The 22,152-nt window shown below is 36.8% G+C and overlaps 3 protein-coding genes across 4 annotated transcripts in view; 2 read left to right on the forward strand and 1 right to left on the reverse strand.

The window, feature by feature from the left end:
• The window catches only part of pld6 (phospholipase D family, member 6), a 3,641-nt gene extending 2,880 nt beyond the window's left edge, over nt 1-761 (forward strand). For both annotated transcript variants that reach the window (XM_043246697.1, XM_043246707.1), the window contains exon 4: nt 1-761. This exon is cut by the window's left edge and continues 24 nt beyond it. In XM_043246697.1, coding sequence (XP_043102632.1) covers nt 1-248 — 248 coding nt within the window. In that variant the 3' untranslated portion in view covers nt 249-761.
• Nucleotides 762-1,651: 890 nt separating this feature from the next.
• Nucleotides 1,652-10,782, forward strand: rab3da (RAB3D, member RAS oncogene family, a). The gene is made up of 5 exons (XM_043233741.1): nt 1,652-1,887; nt 3,090-3,326; nt 8,463-8,581; nt 8,752-8,876; nt 10,050-10,782. Exons 2-5 carry the CDS (start codon nt 3,090-3,092, stop codon nt 10,235-10,237), a joined length of 669 nt encoding a protein of 222 aa, XP_043089676.1. The 5' UTR covers nt 1,652-1,887; the 3' UTR covers nt 10,238-10,782.
• Nucleotides 10,783-10,916: 134 nt separating this feature from the next.
• best2 (bestrophin 2) lies at nt 10,917-17,762 on the reverse strand. The gene is made up of 9 exons (XM_043233764.1): nt 17,592-17,762; nt 17,426-17,520; nt 16,342-16,575; nt 15,111-15,265; nt 14,961-15,038; nt 14,730-14,882; nt 14,508-14,588; nt 14,240-14,394; nt 10,917-13,259 (listed from the first exon to the last, which is right to left on the reverse strand). Exons 1-9 carry the CDS (start codon nt 17,741-17,743, stop codon nt 12,485-12,487), a joined length of 1,878 nt encoding a protein of 625 aa, XP_043089699.1. The 5' UTR covers nt 17,744-17,762; the 3' UTR covers nt 10,917-12,484.
• Nucleotides 17,763-22,152: the final 4,390 nt, after the last annotated feature.

Raw genomic sequence — 22,152 nt, forward strand, 5'->3', positions numbered from 1 at the left:
GCTCGGCTGTTCATATGCACCATAAGTTTGCATTGGTGGACGGCAGGAAGCTGATCACTGGCTCCCTCAACTGGACCCTAACCGCAGTCCAGAGCAACAACGAAAACGTCATGGTTACGGAGGAGCCGGAGCTCGTGGGGCCCTATCGGCAGGAGTTCCTGAAGCTGTGGGAGGCCAACGATCCAGCCAATCACAAACCTCGGTGCACCAATGGGCAGCTAAATATAAAGACTTGTAAGGACAGATAGGGCTTTACGTTTGCTTTTTCCCCCTTGCAGTTTACAAAGTTATACACAGAGTTTATTTTATGTCAAGAATTTTTACTCTTAATGACAATTTTCCAGTTTTTATGCAAAAATGTTGTCATTGAAACGTTTAATTTATCTTAACTTAGTTCAGTTAACGTAACTTTTTTTTTTTTTTTTAAACGTGCCCTAGTTTAAGTAAAAGCTAGTTCAGATAAACCCATCTTCTAAAATAATGCACGTCTCTGATTGTAAAAGCCTTGTGCGTAAAGCAAGCTGAAACCTGTGTGTGTTCGCTTCATCGCCGTGCCTTTGATTGCTCAATTCCTGATGCACTCGCATTCGTGTTCCTCTTTCGTGACTGAGAGATTTTAGATAAACTTGTTTCTGTATATGCACCTGAATATTACACTTTTAAAAAAAGATAAAGGACAGATTTAAAAACGGTAACTGTTACTGTTTCCTGAATTTAATGTTGGGGTTTCGTTTTGAATAAAGTTCAAATGGTGCATTTAATAAATAGTTGTTGTTGTTTTTTTTTTTCATTTTTATTATTTTAAATATTTTTTATTTTATTCTGGACAACGATTAATTACTTTACTTGCATACTATATATATATATATATATATATATATATATACATACACACACATTTTTTCTTAAATGCATGTTTGTGTGTTTATATATACAAAATATATGTGCAGTACACCCACCCACACACACACATATATATATATATATATATATAAACTATACATATATATATATAAACTATGCATATATATATATATATATATAAACTATATATATATATATATATATATATATATATATATATATATTTATTTATAAACTATGCATATATATATATATATATATAAACTATGCATATATATATAAACTATGCATATATATATATATATATATATATATATATATATATATATATACTATATATATATATATATATATATAAACTATCCATATATATATATATATATATATATATATATATATATATATATATATATATATATATATATATATATATATATATATTTGCACATAAAAACGTTTAATTATGATTTTAAATAGCTGATTAACCGGTAAAATGTTTATTGAAAAGTGGATGTAGATTTGTAGACATGCCCGCTTTAAATTCTTTAAAAAGTGCAAGAAACATTCATGACATCGTCCAGAAAGCATCTGTAATTAAACTATCAAACTATGTCTCCATCATTTGCCAACGCTGGTGGCCCCGGTTTCGCAGAATGCCCCGTATGTAAATGCAGAGCCGCGCGGCTGACAGGGGACCTGTTGATTGGTTGCTCTGTAAGCTCAGGCCGCCAGCTCTGGCTGATCTGGAAACAGTTTCGACGAGCCGTCAGCGCAAATAAAAACTGGTCGACGGCCAGGTCGCTGCAGTCGTCAAGCGTCTGCCTTTGCAACGCCCCTCTTCAGGGAAGGGAATGGTCGGCTTTTAAAGCGATAAGGCGAGCGGACCCTTTCCAGTGTGTTTTGAGGAAAAAGTGAAACTGGATCTGCGAGGACTGGATGTCCGAGGGGAAAAAAAAGCAGAGGGGAAAGCGCAACATCAACTTTACGGAATAAAATAACCACCTCTGAGAAGAGCCGGATAAGGTTAGTCACCCACTTGTGTTTGCACGTTTTATTTTTCTGCGTTTGCTCAGAAGAGAGAGACGTCCATATGGAAGCGCGACTGCATCTCCCTTCAGTTTCAAAGCGCAGTTATTGATGACATGTAGAAGTGTGTTTTACTGGAAGATGCTGATACTGCGTTTGACAGATCTGTAGGGTCAGCTGCCTGTGTCGACCAGATCAAAGCTTGCCATCTGATTTTTCTCTTTTCCTGCGCATAGGGATGCTTTATCGTTTTATTTACAATTGCATAGTCACCGCATTGTGTTCATTCATATGTGCAAGGTGTGTCATATCCTGGTAACTCCCTCTTCAGGTGCTCCTAGGTGTAGATGTGGTCACCTCTTTCTCGTGTTTGAGCAGGATGTTAATACTTGTTTAGTTTAAAAAAAAAAGTCACATGTTATTAGAGGGTTTCTTTCGTTTTTCTTAAAGACGTTCAGAAGAGTTTTTTTCCATTAAGAGCTTCCATTAAGTCTGTCAGCCCCCAAAAAGGGCCATAAAATACATGAACGGTAATAAATATCATTTAGGAGCTGTGTTATATGATAGCTTGCTTGATGAACGTACTGGGATTTAAAATTTTTGCCGAAAATTGCATTGAAACGAAAGCCTTTAAGAGCATTTTTGTTAATTTAAAAAACATCTAAAATAAATGATCAGTAAAGTTAACCGAAATAAATATGAATTATAGATCTAAATTATTTAAAAATCTAAATAAAATGTAAAAATCTTTATTTAAAATCTTAATTTAAAAATTAAAATTAAAATCTAAATTAAAAAAATATATAATTTACACTGGTAGCCTAAGTATAACGATAAAATAGCAATCGAGTAATAAAGTTTACACGAAATAAATATACTCTCATTATGTGATTCCCGGGTTTTGGCCAGAATGAAATGTGCTGAGCTGGTCTCAGCTGTATTGGTTCTTAATCAAGGAAAGATCCTCGCTCAGCATGTCTGATGTACAAAGAAAGAAAGAAAGATAGATAGATGACAGTGCTGAAAGACTTTATATAGTAGAGGTCCAGAGCATCAACAGGGCTTCAGCTAAATGCCTCAGAGCTTGACATGAAAAGAAAGTTCTTGATTTAAACGACAGAAGTAATTGCATTATGCATATTATTTATTTTTGCTCTAAATGTTGACCATATAACTCCGCTTTCCCTCCACCCCTCTAGATGGCGTCGGCCAACGATACCCGTCAGCAGACGCAGGTCCAGAAGGATGTAGCCGATCAGAATTTTGACTACATGTTCAAGCTGCTCATCATCGGCAACAGCAGTGTGGGGAAAACTAGTTTCCTGTTTCGTTACGCTGACGACTCCTTCACCTCTGCGTTTGTCAGCACGGTCGGCATCGACTTCAAAGTCAAAACGGTGTACCGCAACGAGAAACGAGTCAAACTGCAAATATGGGTGAGTTTGATGGATAGGACTTCTGGAGGCGTTTATATAGTTAAAATGGTGAGTCGGATCGAAGACTGTGGAAATGCAAAGTCTTAGGAATGGGAGAAGCTATAATGCGCGATGTGGCGCAATAGTCCCGCCTTCTAAATAAATGAGCCAATCGCTGATCAATAAAGTCATTGCGTCACTGCAGCGGCCTTAGAAGCTCTGGTTCCCATGGAAACCTGAGACTGGACCAGCCAATGCTAAGTCATGAGCACAATATAAATGAGCATGTGCAGAAAAATATGCTTTTTTTTTTAAATTTGTAATACGTAGGCTTAATTTAACTGCGATGAGATTTCAGGATTCCACCATTCATTTCGATAGGACTTGTTTGAGCTGCTCGGAGGCGTTCAAATATTGCTGCGGAGCGAACAGACTTTCCTTAAAATTGACTTTTGGTAAATTTGTGTTCATTTAAGCTCTGGACTAATTGCTATGACTTTTTTTCTCAGAACTGTGAGATATAAACTTGCAATCGCGATTTATATAGAATTGTGAGATATGAAGTTGCAATTTGAGAATAAATCAGTCTTTTTCCCCTCAAAAAAGAGTTGAAGATATGCAAGATATAAACGTGCATATCCGAGAAAAAAAGTTAGAATTATAATGTCAGATAAAAAGACACAATTCATCATTATACCATGCAGACTTTTTTTTTTTGCAATTGCAACTTTGTCTCTCAATTCTGACTTTATAACTTTATAATGCAAGTTTATATATCAATTTTGAGAAGTCAGAATTGTGAGATGAAAAGTTGTAATGACCTTTCATATTCATATTCATTGCAGAGAATATTATAACCCGCCGCAGCTTTAATGATAACCATATCGAGGAATAAAATAGCTGGAATCACTTTCAGAAGGATTTTTTTTTCTAGTTGATGAATCAAAAAAACAATGGCAGCCAATTAGATCCCATCCTGCTTTTTAAAGCGCTTGAGCATTTAAAGCAACAGATGACAAAACTGCATTGTGCACCTAAACAGAACATTACCCTCTCTTGGTACGAGTGTTAATAAAGTTATCATTATTGCTATTTTTATAGCTATCTGTCTTGGTGTAAATGACAGGGTTTGCAATTCTGGAAACTGGGCTGCTTTTACACTGTTGTCTGTGGATTAAAGCAATCTTTTCTTAATTTAGCAGACCTGCGACGAAAGCGAAAAATGCGTTGTTTTTGTTTTGAATAGCTGTTGGGGTGGTTTTGTTTTGCAGACCTGGCAACCCTTGGGGAACGGGCCTTAACTTCCCACAGATTTTTTTTACTTTAATTTAAAAAAACATTGAAAAGTAAGACAAAACGACAAGTACTGTGTACTTAACGGCTTTAATGAGAGAATGAAATACAGTAGCGATGAAGCACCGCAAATGGCATTGAAAATTGAAAAAACTCTTTTTAAATATCAGTGGACAAAATTAATATTGTTTTTACAATTCAGTTTACACATGATTACAATTTAAGCCAGAAAGAAAAAGAGTTATTACCAAAGTCGAATGTTGTGAAAAGAGGATCTGCTAATCATATGTCAGCATGACTTACTGATACTTTGATCAAGATAATCTAGGTGAGGTGTGTGTGTCAGCGGTGATGGTTAATGTTACAAAACATCCAGAATCACCCCATCATTTGATGCGCACACACACACACACACACACACACACACACACACAGGCCCAAATCCATTTTGAGGGAACCTATAGAAAATAAAAGCCATAAAATGAAACTGGGTGTGCTTTTTGACCATCCAGACCAGCCATGCATCTGCCGTCGCTCTGAATCACTAATTAAATCAATTCCGAGACGCAATATCAACAGCCCGGGCCTAGTCTCGTTCTAAGTCAAATGTACAGTTACTTTCTTTAAATTCTGACACTGTAATTGAGTTGTTATTGCTGTGTGCCAGTTCACAGCCGCAGCCTTCCTCGAGAGAGGAAGCGACGAGTCTTTCTGTTGATGAAAGGAAGTGGGTGAGGACGCCTCAGAGGTGTTGAGTATCGTTTCCCAGAATGCACTCGTTTGTTGATGACCCGCCGTGGAACAGCTCAGCTGTGACTGCAGTAGACTGGAACAGAGCTGAAATATCTCGCTTTTTACACGCAAGAAGGACAGTGATGTTTTTGGCACGCTGTAATGCATTGCCAGGCTGTTGTTTAAAGGCCCAATAGAGTGAAAGGTCAATAGAGTCCACCATCGAGTCTCTGTGATATTGAGTATTTTTTATTTATATGTATTTTACCAGTTTTATCATTAGCCAACAGTCTAATGCACCGCTGATGGCACAGTCCCAATTGAAGGATCATATTACACTGGCGTTTTATCGTACGTTAGATCAGAGGTTTCACTTTAGGATGCACATTTTACATTGGCTATCAAGTGACCACCCCATGCAGGGGTGTATTTACGGCATGTTTACCGTACAAGCTTATCAGGCAAAAACCGAATTTAAAGGAACATGCCACTTAAAAAAAAAAAAAAAAAGCTGCAGCTCACCACAGATCATTGAATCTGATTAGCATTAGCATCTCACTCAATGAGTTTCACTACTTTTCCTGTTTAAAAATGGACTTTTCTGTAGTTACGTTGCGTACTAAGGCCGACGGGAAAATGAAAAGTTGCGATTTTCAATAATCAAGGAACCATGCTGCCTCTCGATGGCCGCAGCAGGCACAGTGATAATGGCGCATTAAAATGCTTGGGACTATTTTAAGACTGAAAACGCCAAGCACCTTGTAAAACTCAACTGTTTAACTCTAGGTGAGTCGGAAAATGAGCCTATTTTCAAACAAATGTGCCATGTTCCTTTAAGCTTTTTGCATTTAAATTTGCATTTTAAATTTCCCCGTGAATCCATACTCAATGTAGTCTAAATGAGGTTTTCCCCTTTCTTTTAAAAATGTATGCATCTATTTATTTTTCTCTTGCAAAGATGTATGGTTATTTGCATTTTATTATTTGCATTACGCATTGAGATCCAAGAGTGCAGGCCAAGCCTTTTGATGTGTGTGTGTGTGTGTGTGTGTAGTGTATCTAGTGGGTGGGAAAGACACAGAGACTTTTCTCTTGACTAAGTGTTTGGAGATGTTTAGTTAATAATTAGTCATGTTTTATTGACTATATTGGTATTGCAGTGAGAATGTCCAGTATGAAGTAAGCCAATAATGTTTAAGTCTTTATACATGCAAGTTTATTATTAAACACTCCACTAATAAGGTGAAAAATAGGGACTTAAAGTGTTCAAATATTTGTGTATTATTATTGTTATTATTTATTTATTTGTTCTTTTTAATAAACTAAGAACGTAAATATTATATATATATATATATATATATATATATATATATATATATAGGGACTTAAATCGTTCAAATATTTGTGTATTATTATTGTTATTATTCATTTATTTGTTCTTTTTAATAAACTGAGAATGTAAATATTATATATATATATATATATATATATATATATATATATATATATATATATATATATATATATATTATAAATATAAATTATAAATATTATGTCTATCTCTAATTTTTATTAATGATTACAGTTAATTAAAATGTTTAATTTTATATTTTTCAATTTTGTTAATTTATTTTTAGTTATTTTTGCTACTTTGAATTACCCATTAAAACTATCAAAATAACACTTTTCTTGTATCTGTAAGTTAATTTCAAGAAGTGCAAATCCTCGTCAAAGAGCTTAAGGTGTATAGTAGTTGATCCAATCATTTATTTCCCTTGTGGATTTATGCGTCCACTGCTTCTTATAAACTCTTTGGACCTTATTTGTGGAAAGTATTATGTGCGTGTTCACTTTAACATTTTTGTGTTTGCTCAGAGGCGGAGTTCTTGATTTAAAAACAACGACGCAAGTAATTTGAGTCATTCTGCTATGAAGGAAGAGCAAATATTATACATTACATTAGATTAGTCATCAGAGCTCTGTACATTTAACTGCTGTAATATTGACATAGTCATGGATGTCAAGGAAAATTTTCATTGACATTTCCTGACTCTAAGGCCTGCTTTAAGATCTTTCACGGAAGGCCCAATGTTTATAGATATGGTCGACTTGTCTTTGTTGTGAAGTCAGTCGTCGTGTGTGTGTGTGTGTGTGTGTGTGTGTGTGTGTGTGTGTGTGTGTGTGTAAAGGGCAGGTGGCACATCTTATCTCTGTTGAAAGAAGGGGCTGAGGCTTTTGTCGAGCTCCCATTAGCCTGATTTCCCCTAAAATACAATACTTGCATATGTACGAGCCCCGAGCAGCTGCCCAAACCAGTGGTTACCATGGTTATCTACATAGGTGAGGTCACAGCATTCTAAATCAAGTCAAGGCTTCTCGGTATCGTGGAAACTAATCAAACGTTGCCTAGTTACCACAATTACATGGCTGTTAAACTCTAAACCTCTGACTCTGTTCTGTTTGCATTGCATTTACTTGAATAATTGGTTTCTTTTTTTATTGACAAAAATTTATATTAATAGAAACAAGGTAAATATTTCATATATATATTTAAACTGATTTCAAAATGATGAAATTGTCCAACATATTCTGTTTTGATTGTGTATATATTTAAAAAATATATATATTTATATATTAAGTATATTTATAGATGTAATAGAAGTTTATATATACATTTATAAATGGAAGTTTTATTTGAATGCAATTATTCACCCAATAATTGTTTGATTGCAGTAATACATAAGTACGCACACATATGTATGTATGTATGTGTGTGTCTGTGTGTCTGTGTGTGTGTGTGTGTTTGTGTGTACGTATGTATTATATAGTTTTTTTGTTGCACTTATAATTAATGGTTAAATATCCCACTTTTTCACAGTCAATGCTTTACTGTAATATTACACTCTACCAACAAGAAATAACAGCAATGAATCATTATTAAAAAAATTGCTCATTAAGTAGACTTTTGCGTATGTGTGTGTATGTGTATGTGTGTGTGTGTGTATGTGTATGTGTGTGTGTGTGTGTGTGTGTGTGTGTGTGTGTGTGTGTGTGTGTGTGTGTTTATTGACCTGTAGGTATAGTAAAAGCTTTAGAAGTTAAAGCTTGTATTTCTTGTGTGTTGTTGCTCAGGACACAGCAGGGCAGGAAAGGTACCGCACTATCACCACAGCGTACTACAGAGGGGCCATGGGCTTCTTGCTAATGTACGACATCACTAACCAGGAGTCCTTCTATGCTGTGCAAGACTGGTGAGTTTACTTTCTTTATTTATTGTACTAGAGTCACACTTCCTGCAATGACTGCAAGAGTGAGACTGAAAGGTCAAATGTTCATTTCCTAACAACCTCCAAGGGGGCGCTCATGAGCATGGAGCGGACTGAATTTGTGTGTGTGTGTGTGTGTGTGTGTTTTTCTCCAGGGCAACACAGATTAAAACGTACTCATGGGACAACGCTCAGGTGATTCTGGTGGGAAACAAATGTGATCTGGAGGACGACAGACTGGTGTCCAGAGAGGATGGACAGAGACTGGCGAATGATCTAGGCATGTTACGGGACAGTTAAAAAACAACATTCACACACACAAGCCTCTAAATGAAGCTTCTGAAATTAACTTCTTTTGCAATCCCCGTCAAAAAAAAAATCTTACTGTTAGATTTTATTCTGCGTTATTTGTTATATAGCATAACATGTTGTGTTTCAAAAAAATTCCCTTCTTGTCATTTTGAAGTTTTACAGACTCAGGCTACAGTTCCCATGCATTTCCTTTATATAACACAGAGTTACCTGGATGTTCTTCAGAAACTCTTTCTTCTCTTTTCCACATTAAAAACACGTGGTCGTAATGAATTCGGAAGTACAGGAAGGGGGAAAAAGAAATTTCATTAAACTATGTTGAAAATGTTCTCAATAGGGTTGAGGGCCAACTGACATGAAGTTTAATTTAAAGCCGAATGCTTGGCGAGTGTTCATGGCCCATCACTCTCTCAGTTTCCTCTGTGCTTCAGAGCCTTATTTGGACAAAAAAAAAAAAAAAAAAAAAAGACAGGAAGGAATGATACAAGCTTTTTAAAACATGTGCTGCTCAAAGGGTGTGCATCTACTTAAATAATGTATAAAATGTAACACAAAAAGACCCAACAGCTGGATTCACCAACATTTGGAATGAAATATACATTTGATATCCAGAGACTTGATGATATAAAAGTGTATATATTAAAAAGCATTATGGTGTTTGCTTTTAATTTATTATAACTGTTAAAAGCAATTTTTTTTTTTTCTATCAAAATGAAAGTCTCACATATCGGCCAAACTGAATATTATGGTCGATAATCAAATGACTACACTATACAAGTCAAAGAAAATAATTTTATAATAACAAATATAATAAAAAAAAAAAAAAACTATCAGTGTTCAGACAAAAAAAAACAGGAGGGTGGAGAGAGAAAAAAACACACGAGACGATTAGAAACACAAACCGTAACCTAATAAAAATATCAAATATCATTATTACTAGCACAATACATTCAAATATAATTACTGGTCAGCCAATAGTTGCTGTTTTTTAATATTATCCACATCAGCTTAATTATATGTGAATAATGCGTTTACTCTGAATTCAAAAATTTGGGTTAGTAAATGATAGTTTTATTATCGTCTTATTGTACGACTCTATATCTCTTCCTCTTTTTTCTCTTTCCCCGCCGCCTTTTTGCAGGCTTCCAGTTTTTCGAGGCCAGCGCGAAGGATAACATTAACGTCAAGCAGGTGTTCGAGCGGCTGGTCGATATCATCTGCGACAAAATGAACGAGAGCTTGGACGGAGACCCGAGCGTGTTAACCAATCACAAAGGCCCGGCTCTGCAAGACACGCCCCCCGATGGACAGAGCAGCTGTGGATGTTAATGATCGCCTCTCGGCAAACACTCGTACCTGAAGGCAAACATTCACACGCACGAACACACTCCCTCTCTCGCTCTAACACGTACACCGGAAGAGAGACTCTCTCACAAGCGTATATGTAGTATGAAATGCCAACCAAACTGTAAGAATACGGCATAAACCCCTTAAAATGAATCGTTTGAGTCACTTGAGCAGGCCCCTCGGGGATCGAATGAAAAGGGATGGGTGCGTGGCTGCTAATACGCCGGACTGATATCATGATGAGAACAGACGGGAAAGTCCTGCCAGGGTCTCGGCTGAATGCTCAACGTTTTAGGAGAGTTTCAAAACCACCGCAGTGTCTGTTTACAGCTCGCTCCCATAAAATGCATCTGTCTAGTCGTCGTTCTGAAGTAGCTTTGAAATGTATAAACCTTTGAACGATATAAACCTTTTAGGACTGCTCTGGAAATGTCCGGACCATGTGATTGTTACTTGTTTCAAAGCAAGTCACGTTATATTTGTCTTTGCCATTTGCTTTAAATGCAATAAATTCGCTTCCCTGTGGACACTAAAGGAGTATTTGTATAACGTATGTATTTATGAAAATATATGTTACACACACACATATAAATATATACATAAATATTCACACCCCTTCGTTTTATGTTGCTTTTAAATACCTTTTTTTTTTTCCCCTTCAATATCAATATACACTAGATTTATAAGAAAAAAAAACTCCAAGTCTCTTGAATGGAGCGGAAGATGCTTATTTTGATTGGTTTGAATCCCTGGCCGACTCAAGGGGCCTCATTTATAAATTGTGCATACACACAGATTTGATTTCAATCCATACCAGAGATCATATTTATAAAAACTCTCCCCGCCTCCCTGGTAAAGGTGGTTAGCCATCATTGCTAAGGACTGTTAGCATCTACTATATTCTCCAGCTTTGAAGCTCAGCTGTACTTGACCGGTCTGAACCTATTATATAAACTTTGATCCGTCGGCCTCCACATTTATAAACAACCCACGCGAGTTTTAGGACACGACTTGGACTTAATGCTCTCCCTCGGCCTCTCTATAAGAGAAATGGAGATCATTCGAATCTTTATTTCTGATTATTTTCCAGTTATTTTTCATGCGTCTGATATTCGCTCATCTCAAGCCTACTCACGAACACTTCTGATCTAGATGCAGATCAACACTTTTTGTGCTTTTAAATACTGCATGCACAGACATCCTAAAGCACATTGCGCCTGCCAAGCCTCGCAGAGAGAAAAGCAGAAATAAAATGGAAAAAATCATTTCTTTTGACATTTTAAAGGACTGCTTATCTTCATTCCAAAGACTGCTAAATCATCTTATTTCTTATTTCATCTTTTTTTTGCTCAGTGTTATAAACTCCACCTGTCAGGGTTATTCAACATCCTGCACTCTGTGAAGTTTTAGGGATATATTTTAGTAATAAAATAGTACACATATTTAAATATTCAAAGACAAAGAAAATAAATATCGGGGAGAAACGTTTTCCTTTTATTAAAAAATATAATTTACAGTCGTCTAGAGAAATGTAAGACTTTCGCTTTCCAGCAAATATATAAAAAACGTGTGCATAGTGTCTCCTCATTTCCTTCAATAAAACTGATGCTTCTTCTTTAACGGCAATATTTTCAACCTTGATGATGAGATCGTGAAACATTTCTGTAAGTGAATTCTTTTGTGCAATGATTAATATAATTTAATAAAACCTTGAATTCAGTTTCCCAGCTTTTAATTAGACTTCTTTCTGTTCCTATTGTAAAACTAGAAACTCATTCTGTTGTAAACTATATATAGAGAGAGAATAAATGCATAGCTTTGCTTAACATATTGTTACTTGTTTTGTGTTTCACCGATGGATCAGAAAGAACCAGAAGACTGCTGCAATACTGCCCTCATGAGGATCATTCCCATCATTACAGTTTGGATCAAACCTAATAATCATCTAAACCCTTTTATTCATATTCATAAGAGCGTTGCTTGTGTCCTATTCATTCTTTAATTTATTGTTGCATATTCAAATGCAATTTTTGGTCACGTGTTGCTATTTTATATAAACATGCACTCGATTAATTTTCAAGAAACTAGAAAAACTAGATGGATTTAAGTGCTTATTATGGTTGAGTCGCATGATTAGTCTACAAATACAGTTAAATGATCTCCAAACATTGTCTAAATTAATGTATTAAAAAAATAATATAAGCAGGATCTGCTTCTCAGTGTATTTGGTCACTGTTTGACCGGACCCCCTGCCCCCGTGACCTCCGACCCTAGACCTGCACACTGACATTGGGTTTGACCGTTCGAGGGCAGCAGCTGTGAATCGGCCAGCATCTGCTTTCTTCCTGTGTTCTGTGGGAACGTGGAGACTTCAATCGACGGGACAGCCAGCAAAGACGCTGCTTCTGCTTTGCCGTCGCTCCGCTGTGGTTTGGGGGTCATGACCTTTAGCGGGTCACCGATAGGATGGAAGGAGAAGAAGTCCGGCACGGAGCGGTTGGTGGCGTTTGAGGTCCAGAAATGAGACTTGACCGCCAGAGCAAGAGGACTCCTCCTGCCTGTGGACGTCCGCGCCGTGGGAGGCGGGATTTTTGGCACTTGTGGCTGTTTTTCGGTCATCTTCTCTCCAGCTCTCTCACCTTGCGCGTGGACTTCCGCCCCGGACAGAGGAGGACAGGTGCCGATGAGTCCTCCGCAGCTGCAGATGGTGCTCTGGGTGGTGTCCAGGCCGAGTCCAGACGGCATGGATCCCGTGCTCCTCCCCACGCTCTTGTCTTCCTCGTCCTCCGCGTCGGAGAAGGACGGGTCGGGGCTGACGGAGCGGGTCAAGCGCTGCAGCTGGGCGGAGGTGCGCCGTAAGGCTCCGCCCACGAAGCCTGTGGGAGAGGGGGCGGAGCCTAGCAGCCGGTTAAAGAGGGCCAGGTTGTGATTGCGTGTCACAGATTCCTCCAGGTTTTCAGCGATCTCCTCCAGAGGCTGGAAATGCATGTCCTCTTTGGGAATTCTAGGGATTTAAATTGTTAAAGTTATTTTTTTTTCACTTCAGACATCATTTCAGAATAACATCGTTTCAAAGAAATACACCACAGATGCTTCTAAAAAAAAATCTTTCACCATGGATACATTTATCTAATTTAATAAAACATTACTATTGTCAAATAAACTATATATATATATATATATATATATATATATATATATATATATATATATATATATATAGTTTATTTGACAATAGTAATGTTTTATTAAATTAGATATATATAAATTTGAATATTTGATATAAAATTTGTATTCCTAGAAGATTATTTAAAATCTGATTTTTGTAACCCTTTGTCTTTATTGTCAATTGTGGTCAATTTAAATTCATAAACGCTGAATAAAAGTATTATTTTGGGAAAAATGAATTGTGATTTACATATTTTTTTAACAAATTATTAACTATTTAAAATAATTTCTTTCTATCGGAATATATTTAAAAATGTAATTTATTCCCACGATTTGAATATTTATCATCGTTACTCCAGTCATATCATCGTTCAGAAATCATGTTCTGATGAGCTGCTAAGCAAAACATTTATTATTATGCTGAAAAACAACTGAGAAGACTTTTTTTTCATGTTTATTTGACGATTCCATTTATCTAAAACAGAACATTTATCGTCACTTTTGATCAATTTAATGCATTCTTACTAAATAAGTTTTCGAAATTTCTATTCATCAAAAAATACTTAATATTGATTATAATAAAAAGAAAAATTAAATCAGCATGTTAGAATGATTTCTGAAGGATGGCGTGACACTAAAGACTTTAAATTAAATTTCACGATACGTTCTAATAGAAAGCACTTATTTTAAGTAGCAAAAATGTCTTTTGTTGTATCAAATGAATGCAAGCTTGGTGAGCAGAAGATAAAATGCTAAAAATCGCACTAAAAAGCTGAGATGAAGTGCGTGGTGTGTTAGTGTTTGGTGAGCACTGACGCCATGTCGAAGGTGGAGCCCTGGAAGGAGGGTTTGCGCAGCACAAAGAGCGTGGCGGCTGTGTACGGCGGACGGGGGTTCGAATCGTTCCAGTAACGATCTCTCTCCATCACGGGCAGATCTCCATACATCTCGTCCACCGCCATCATAGACACCTTCCAAACACACACGCAGACTCAACGGTGTGAACGAGCAAACCAGCAACGTGTCTCCTGACAATAAAACACCACTAAAACTGATCTGGTATACTACAAACGGTAAATAGAACCTGGAAGTTTCTATCAATCAACCAGTTGGTCTCAAAGTCATCATCATCCTCACCGAATGGATTTATGAGCTGCTCTGCCACCTGATGAACGATTGCACAAACGAACATTAATTACTGAAGAAAAGGCTAATATTAATAAATGAAAGAGGATCTAATAATGCATCTAATAATCTAATAATGCATCTAATAATTCATATTTAAATCACAGTAGGGATTCCTGACCTTCAACCAGCCAGCATAGAAAAAGAACTGCAGGAGAGTAAAGATAGGGACATAGAGGTCGAGATCGTGACCCGGATAACCCTGACTCGGGTCCAGGAACTGACGGCCAATCAGACACACCAGGAAGAAACTGTACACCGCCAGCGTCACGACCTGAGAGCGACAAGAATATGACGCTCTTATTCCCCGCTCGACTCACTGGGCGTCTCTCGTCTCGAGCGCGTGTCTGACCTGTGTGTAGACCAGCGGCACGCTGATCATGTCGTAGTGAAAAAGCATGCTGCACTTCCCTCTGAAATCATTCAGCTCCTGGAAAGACAACAGAAATATCACATTAGGATCGCCATGTAAAGCCTCCGAAGGCCTTCTGGGTGCAGTTACCTCCAAAAGAAGTTTGTACGTGTTGTCATCTTTGATCCTGCCCTCGCAGCGAGCCACGGCGGCCAGGTTAGTGAACCACACGCACGGGATCCAGTACTTATTATAGGGGGAGTGTAAACTCTCAAACTTCTTACGCTCTTCTCTGGTCATAAAACCTGGAAAGAGAGAGACGTTCCTCAGGGTCTTATATGGAAGCCAAAAAGTAACTGCGACTTTTCATTTTACACTTTTAATCACGGTATTTTTTTTTTTGTTGATAATGAACAATTATACTGAGTTCGTATTTCACTTTTTTGAGTTGTCATCTCACAATTCATTTTTTCCCCCATCAGAATTGTAAGTTTCACCATTCTTATTTTTTTTCTTCTGAAAATCGGTCTGTAACGCATAATGTGCATTTTACTCAAGATTAGATATAAAGTGAAATATAAATAATTCTGAGAAAAACAGTCTGAACTAAAGTAAGAAATAAAGTTTGAACTGAATTGAAGTCTAAATTAACAATAAAAGGAGGAAAAATATTTAAGTATATAAGATGTTGACTCAAACTTCTGAGAAAAAAATTCAAAAGATGTTAACTCGAATTTCTGAGAAAAGAAAAACTATTTAAAATTTGTTATCTGACAAAAATTAGTTAACTGAATGTTAGATGTTAACTGAAAATTCTGAGAAAAAAATCTACATCTAAAAAATGTTAACTCAACATTCTGAGAAAAAATTCAAAAGATGTTAACTCGAAATTCTAGAGAAAAAAAAACAATTTAAAAGGGGTTATCTGACCATTTTTTTTAAAATATCTTTTAATATAAAAGATGTTAACTGAAAAATTTGAGAAAAAAAATTAAAGATGAAAAAAAACTGAGAACAAAATGTAAATATGATGTTAACTCAAAATACAAATGTAAAAGAAATTAACAGAAAAACACTGAGAACAAAATCTAAACATGAAAGAGATATTTCCGAGACAAAGGTTTCTGCATTTGAAAGATGTTAACTGAAAAAAATAAAGATGTTCCCTCAAAATTCAGAGAAAAAAATATCTAAAATTCAAAAGACGTTCTCTCAAATATCCGGGAACAAAAAAATTCAAATTCAAAAGTCTGAGAAAAGAATTGCAATAGAATTTCAGAACTACGAGGCGAAAAAGCAACTAAGTATGCATGAACGACCGTTACAGACAGCTCCTTCCGTTACTGCTAGTGAACATTAGATGAGTAGCTGTAGGTCTGACCCGCTTCGACCACGTGGTCCATGGTGGGGAACCTCTTGAAGACGGCCGTGCTGACGGAGCGCAGGATCAGGAGCGCGGACAGACTGACGTAACGCATCAGCGTGCGGCGCAGCAGCCTGCCGTGCTCGTCCCCGCCCTGAACACCCCCCGAGAGCGTGCACATGATCCGGTCCGGCAGCGGGATGGAGCTGTACTGACTCCACCAGCGGTTCACTATCAGTGTCACGTAGAACCCTGCAAAACATTCAACAAATGCAGGTTTCCTTGGGGATAGTGCCTTCGGAAATACCTTTTTTTTATAAATTACTACATTTTTAGTGCGGAAGCAACGTGAACAAACAGGACCGAAGAACTCTGGGATGCGTGTGACCCTGCATCACAAAATCATTCATAAGGTTTTTTTTTTTTTTTTTTTTTTTTTTAAATGGACACAATTTGACGAACAATATTTGGCCGAATGGCAACTATTTGAAGGTCTGGAATCTGAGGGTGCAAAAAAAAAATCAATAAAAATCTAAAATATTGAGAAAATTACTCAAGTTTTGATGCAGAAAATTAACTAAATATCTTCATGGAGCATGATCTTGACCTAATATCCTAAAGGTTAGACCCATACAAATATACCCAAACATTATCCTTTTTCTCTCACTTTATGCACACGTTTATACAATTTAATCATTTAAGGTTTGTACCATTTTTTTTTTTTTAATTAATGTTTTTATTGAGCAATGATGCGTTAAATTGATTAAATAGGCTTTATTTTAAATACTCTAAAATACTTTCATCAAACAAATCTGGAAAAAAAAAACAAAAAAAACATCACGGTTTAACACGGGAGAATGGAAGCTGGAAAATTCAGTCTGCAAGGATAAATTATTGAATATTTTCGTACGTAAAATAATATTTAATGCTGTATATTTGATCAAATAAATGTAGCCTTGTTGAGCAGAAGAGAGAAAAAAAATTGCAAATTAAATCAATACCGTGTTTATTAAATTAAAAAAAAGGTACTGTATAACAGAAAGAGGCATATTTATTAATTTGATTATCTTAAAACATGTTCAGCAGTAGTTAGTGAGTATACCTAATACGAAGGACATTGGGATGAGACTGGCGTAGTTGTTGCAGTAAATAGACAGCTTTTCAAAGTATCTCTTCTGATCGTCCGCAAGGAAGAATCTGGTGGAGAAAAGGTGGAAAGTCAACTCTCAGCCAGAGCGTCAGATGAGGACACTATCGCGGCTTCGCACCTGTATGTGATGCTGATCGCCGCGTACATGGCGAAGAAGGCCAGGAACTCTTTGTACAGGACCTTATAGATGCTTCCCTTCCAGGCCAGCAGCAGTTTGGAGAAGCCGCAGAAGCGCGCGTTGGCCACTCTGGCCGTGTAAGTGACGGTCATCACGCTCCACCGAGCTCCAGCACCAAGTCAACGGGTCACGGCTTCCTGCATGAGATTTATTCACACATTTTTTACAATGCATTACAAAAACAAAAAAAGCAGTGGGAAAAACACTTTGTAATAATACTTATAATATAACGCTGAACAGATGAGGAGTTCATTCTCAAGTGTTATGTGAATATATATATAAAATTTCAATAAAAGTTTGCCATTTGAGTGAATTTGTTTTAGTATTATTTTACAAAACACTATTAATACGTGTGACAATCACACCATTTCTCATTTTTATTTTATTTATTTTATATATATATATATATATATATATATATATATATATATATATATATATATATATATATATATATATATATTTTTTTTTTTTCAATATAAATAAATTTTTTATCGTTTTAGAAAATGTATTAACATTAATATATACAGGCCATCCCGTTTAGCTAAATTTATCAAATTAAATTTACAAACACAGATAACATATTTATTGTAAGTTTAATTTCTAATGCAATGTTTCAAATAACTTTTGAGAAAATGGAAATACAAATAAAGTAATATTCCGACGTCTTTCAGAGGATACTTATGATAACTATTATGATATATTAACATATAAAAACATACAACATGTACACGTTAAAATACCACAAAATAATAAGTGATCATACTACGTTTTATTTTATTTTAAACGAGTCATTCATTAATAAATTAATAAAGCTAATTATTCAAATTTAACGTCATCTGACAATTCTCGATCTGACATGATTATTGGTAAACAAATTATCGTTACACTGAACAGCATTTTTTTTCTGTAAATCACGGTAATCTATGATAATCTTTTTTTTTTTTGCTCATAAAAATAAAATAAAAGAGGACACATTCTAACGTATGAATAAAAGCACATTCAAAGCCGTATTAAATACGTATTTAAACGATTTCATATGAAATATTCCATTACGTTGTTAAATATATAAATATATATTATTAAAAATATAACTATCTTTTTGAGTTTTTATGTATTTGGCTGAGGATGGCATAAAACTTTATTTTTCATGTATATGTGAAGATATCCTGCTGTGGATCTCGTGGGATAAGTGCTTTGTCATGTAAAATACAGAGGCAGGTAAATGTGGGCATATACGCTTACTTCCAGAAAAACATGCTGAACTGCCACAGGTGTTTACTTTTCCACGAGATTTCGCATGTGCTTTAAACAATTACGCACAAGAAACTACTTCAGAATCCCTTCTGCCATAAACCTCCATTCAAATGCCAACATACATTCTCACAACGTTCCCTTAGCATTGCGTTCACAACAAATGACTTCATCCGATAAACTTTAAATAAACGTAATCGCTAAATGCAACTGCGAGCGTTCTTACCTTTTCTCCTCAGCCTCAGAGGAACGAAATAGCTCACAAGATGTCCCAGGGCAGCTGCATGTTACGTGTCCAGTAAGTCTGCGCGCGTTTCTGTCGTTCATTATGCTCTGCCAGGAGCTCGAGGGTCAAAACGCACCTCCTTCACGAGGAGGTGGGACTTGAAGAAAGGACATCATCTCTGCATCCTCCCGGGATGCATCCAGATCTGAGATTAGACGCAAATGCCACATTACTAACACATTATCTGTCCCCAAAACTCAGCTTTTCTAAAATGTAACTGTATGTGAATGTGCAGAGGAGGCGGGACGGCTTGCCACAAGGACGCTCCACTGCACAAATGTTTTTACTCTAGCTGATAGTGTTGAAAACCGCTTTAAAGTGGGACATTTCTTCTTGAATTTTTTAAAGATTAGCATTGTATTATTATTGTCATCTCTTGGGTAATAAGTCAATTAAAGGTGACTTCCCATGTCAAAAGTTGTCTCATGTTTTTATGATGTTGTTTGGTTAGTCAATTGGTAGTTTGGTAGTCAGTACACCAAATTATAAACTGATAAATTTATCAATTGCTATAGTGATTTTGCTATTTAAATAAAAAGCCTTTAAGCAATCTAGAAAACAATTGAAAGGTAGATATGTTGAGGAAGATGGTGTAGTATCTCAAAACGGTTTAAAGACACCAAGATCATGAATTTCGGCATTTGGGTCCCATTCTTGCCTGATATAGATTTCCAGCTGCTAAAGAATTAGCGGTCGTCTTTGATGTGTTTTTCATTTAATGACGGGCCAAATGTTCTGTAGGTGAAAGATCTGGACTGCAGGCAGGCCAGTTCAGCACCGGACTCCTCTCCTACGAAGCCAAGCTGTAGGATGTGGTTTTGCATTGTCTTGCTGAAATACACAAGGCCTTCCCTGAAATAGACATCATCTGGAGGGGAGCATATGTCGCTCATGCCCTTCGTAATTAATATTGCCTTCCAAAAGATGCGAGCTAACCATACCATATGCAGATACGCACCCCCATACCGTCAGGGATACTGGATTTCGAACCAAACGCTGATAACACTCTGGAAGTCTCCCTCCTCTTTAATCTGGAGGACACGGCTTACGTGATTAGAAGGTCAAATCTGGATTCGTCTGACCGTACAACACAGTCAATTTTTGGCATGTGCAGACGGCACGGCTGATTGTGTTTACCGACAGTGGTTTCTGGAAGTGTTCCTGGGCCCATTCAGCAACGTCAGTAACCGAATCATGCTGATGAGTGATGAGTGTCGTCCGAGGCCTGAAGACCACGGGCTTCAAAGGTCATCGGCTTGGTCCCTTAAGCACAGATTTCTCCAGTTTCTCTGAATCTGTAGATGATGTTATGTACCACAGATGAGGAGATTTGCAAAGCCTCTAAAAACAACTTTCTTCAGGGTCAAATTGCGAAGTATTCCACTTTTTACACACTCTTTCACAGACTGGAGAGCATCTGCACATCTTTGCTTCTGAGAAACCCTTTATAGGTATATGTTATAGACCTGGTGTCACTTCAATCAATGAGTTGCTAGACGTTGTCCCAGCTGAATCTTTTCAAAACTGCCGTTTGTTGCCCTCGTCAAATTTTAAACGAGCTCAAAATTTTAAAAGTGTGCAATTTCTCCGTTTGAACATTGTTATAAATAAAATATGTGATTTGAAAGTCTTTCAGTTTTCATTTGATTCAATTTTAAAAAACGTAAAAAATTGACTTATCAGAAACGTCACGTCTGATCTCCATCAAACAAGGGAAATGCGTGATAAATGAACTTCCATCAATGGAAGCGATCGATAAGATTTTGCATCAAATACTTTAAACTACTTATCTAGCCCGTGAGCACAACGCACTTCAAAAGTATATATACTCCATATTCACTACACTGAAAGTGTGACAACTAACCCCGGCCGTCTCCCCCTGTATTCTTTGGTGTTGCTATTGCATAAAGACAGCAATTGCATAGCGTTCTTTGATGTGGTAAATGTCCGCTGCTTCGGTCCAGCGGTGCGTGGAGAGCCGTGCTCGTTAGTGCAGACTCCCACAGCGCCTCAGTGACCTGACGGATGGAGAGCGACGGGCAGGCATTTCACACTGCTTCAGCCAAAGCGCACGCTGCCAGCAAGTTAAACGAGATGCATTAATGCACAATATACATTCATCTTACTACAATGCAGGTCATCGGCTGTTCTGAACTTACATAACAGGTTAGCTGCTAACATTACGAGCAGGAACAGATAGTCCTTCTGTTCTTTCTTGTAATCTTCTGAATACCTGTGACATAAAGGCATTGTTCCGGCGCTACGGGGGTCTTGTTTGTCCCGGTTAGGGTCACGGATGAAAGGTGGCCTCTGAATCTGTGCAAAATACAGAAAACGTGCCAACGCGTGCCTCTGGACTGAACTCTTCAGGGTTTAAGGGGCATACCCTTCACTCCAGAATGAAACACTGACTTGCTGGAAAACATCTTAGTGACTTCAAACATCATCCAGATTAAAACATCGAAATAAAGGTCCCAAATGTGCGATTTGAGATGCAATACAACCATTTTCGGGAATGCAAGGAACATTTTGTGCATTGGAAATGTTCCACGGATTATAAAGATTGTTTAGCTATGGAACAATCAATAAAGAAGATTTATTATATATGTGCTAGCTTAGAAATATTTTGCTATAATTGCTATATTTTGCAGTTATATTTTGTAGCCAAGCTGCTCTTTTCTGTGTAGTGAAAGTCAGCTGTGGAGGAAAAAAACCCCTTTACATCAAAACAATATAGCTGTATGGTTTTTCAAGTGTATGAGCCATTTTTTAGGATGTTTTTTTACTTTACTGAAAAACAATAGTCTAAAATCCTTTAATTGATTGTCTATGTAAGAAAGAAATTCATTTTGGTTTCCAATTTTCACTTTTAAGTGAACCGTTTCTTTGAAAGACTATCAAAAGTTTGGTGTCAGGGATGTTTTTATTTAGAAAGAAATTAACACTTCGTTCGGCAAGGAT

Source organism: Puntigrus tetrazona, chromosome 1 (genome assembly GCF_018831695.1).
Source record: "Puntigrus tetrazona isolate hp1 chromosome 1, ASM1883169v1, whole genome shotgun sequence".
Taxonomy (NCBI): Eukaryota; Metazoa; Chordata; class Actinopteri; order Cypriniformes; family Cyprinidae; genus Puntigrus; species Puntigrus tetrazona.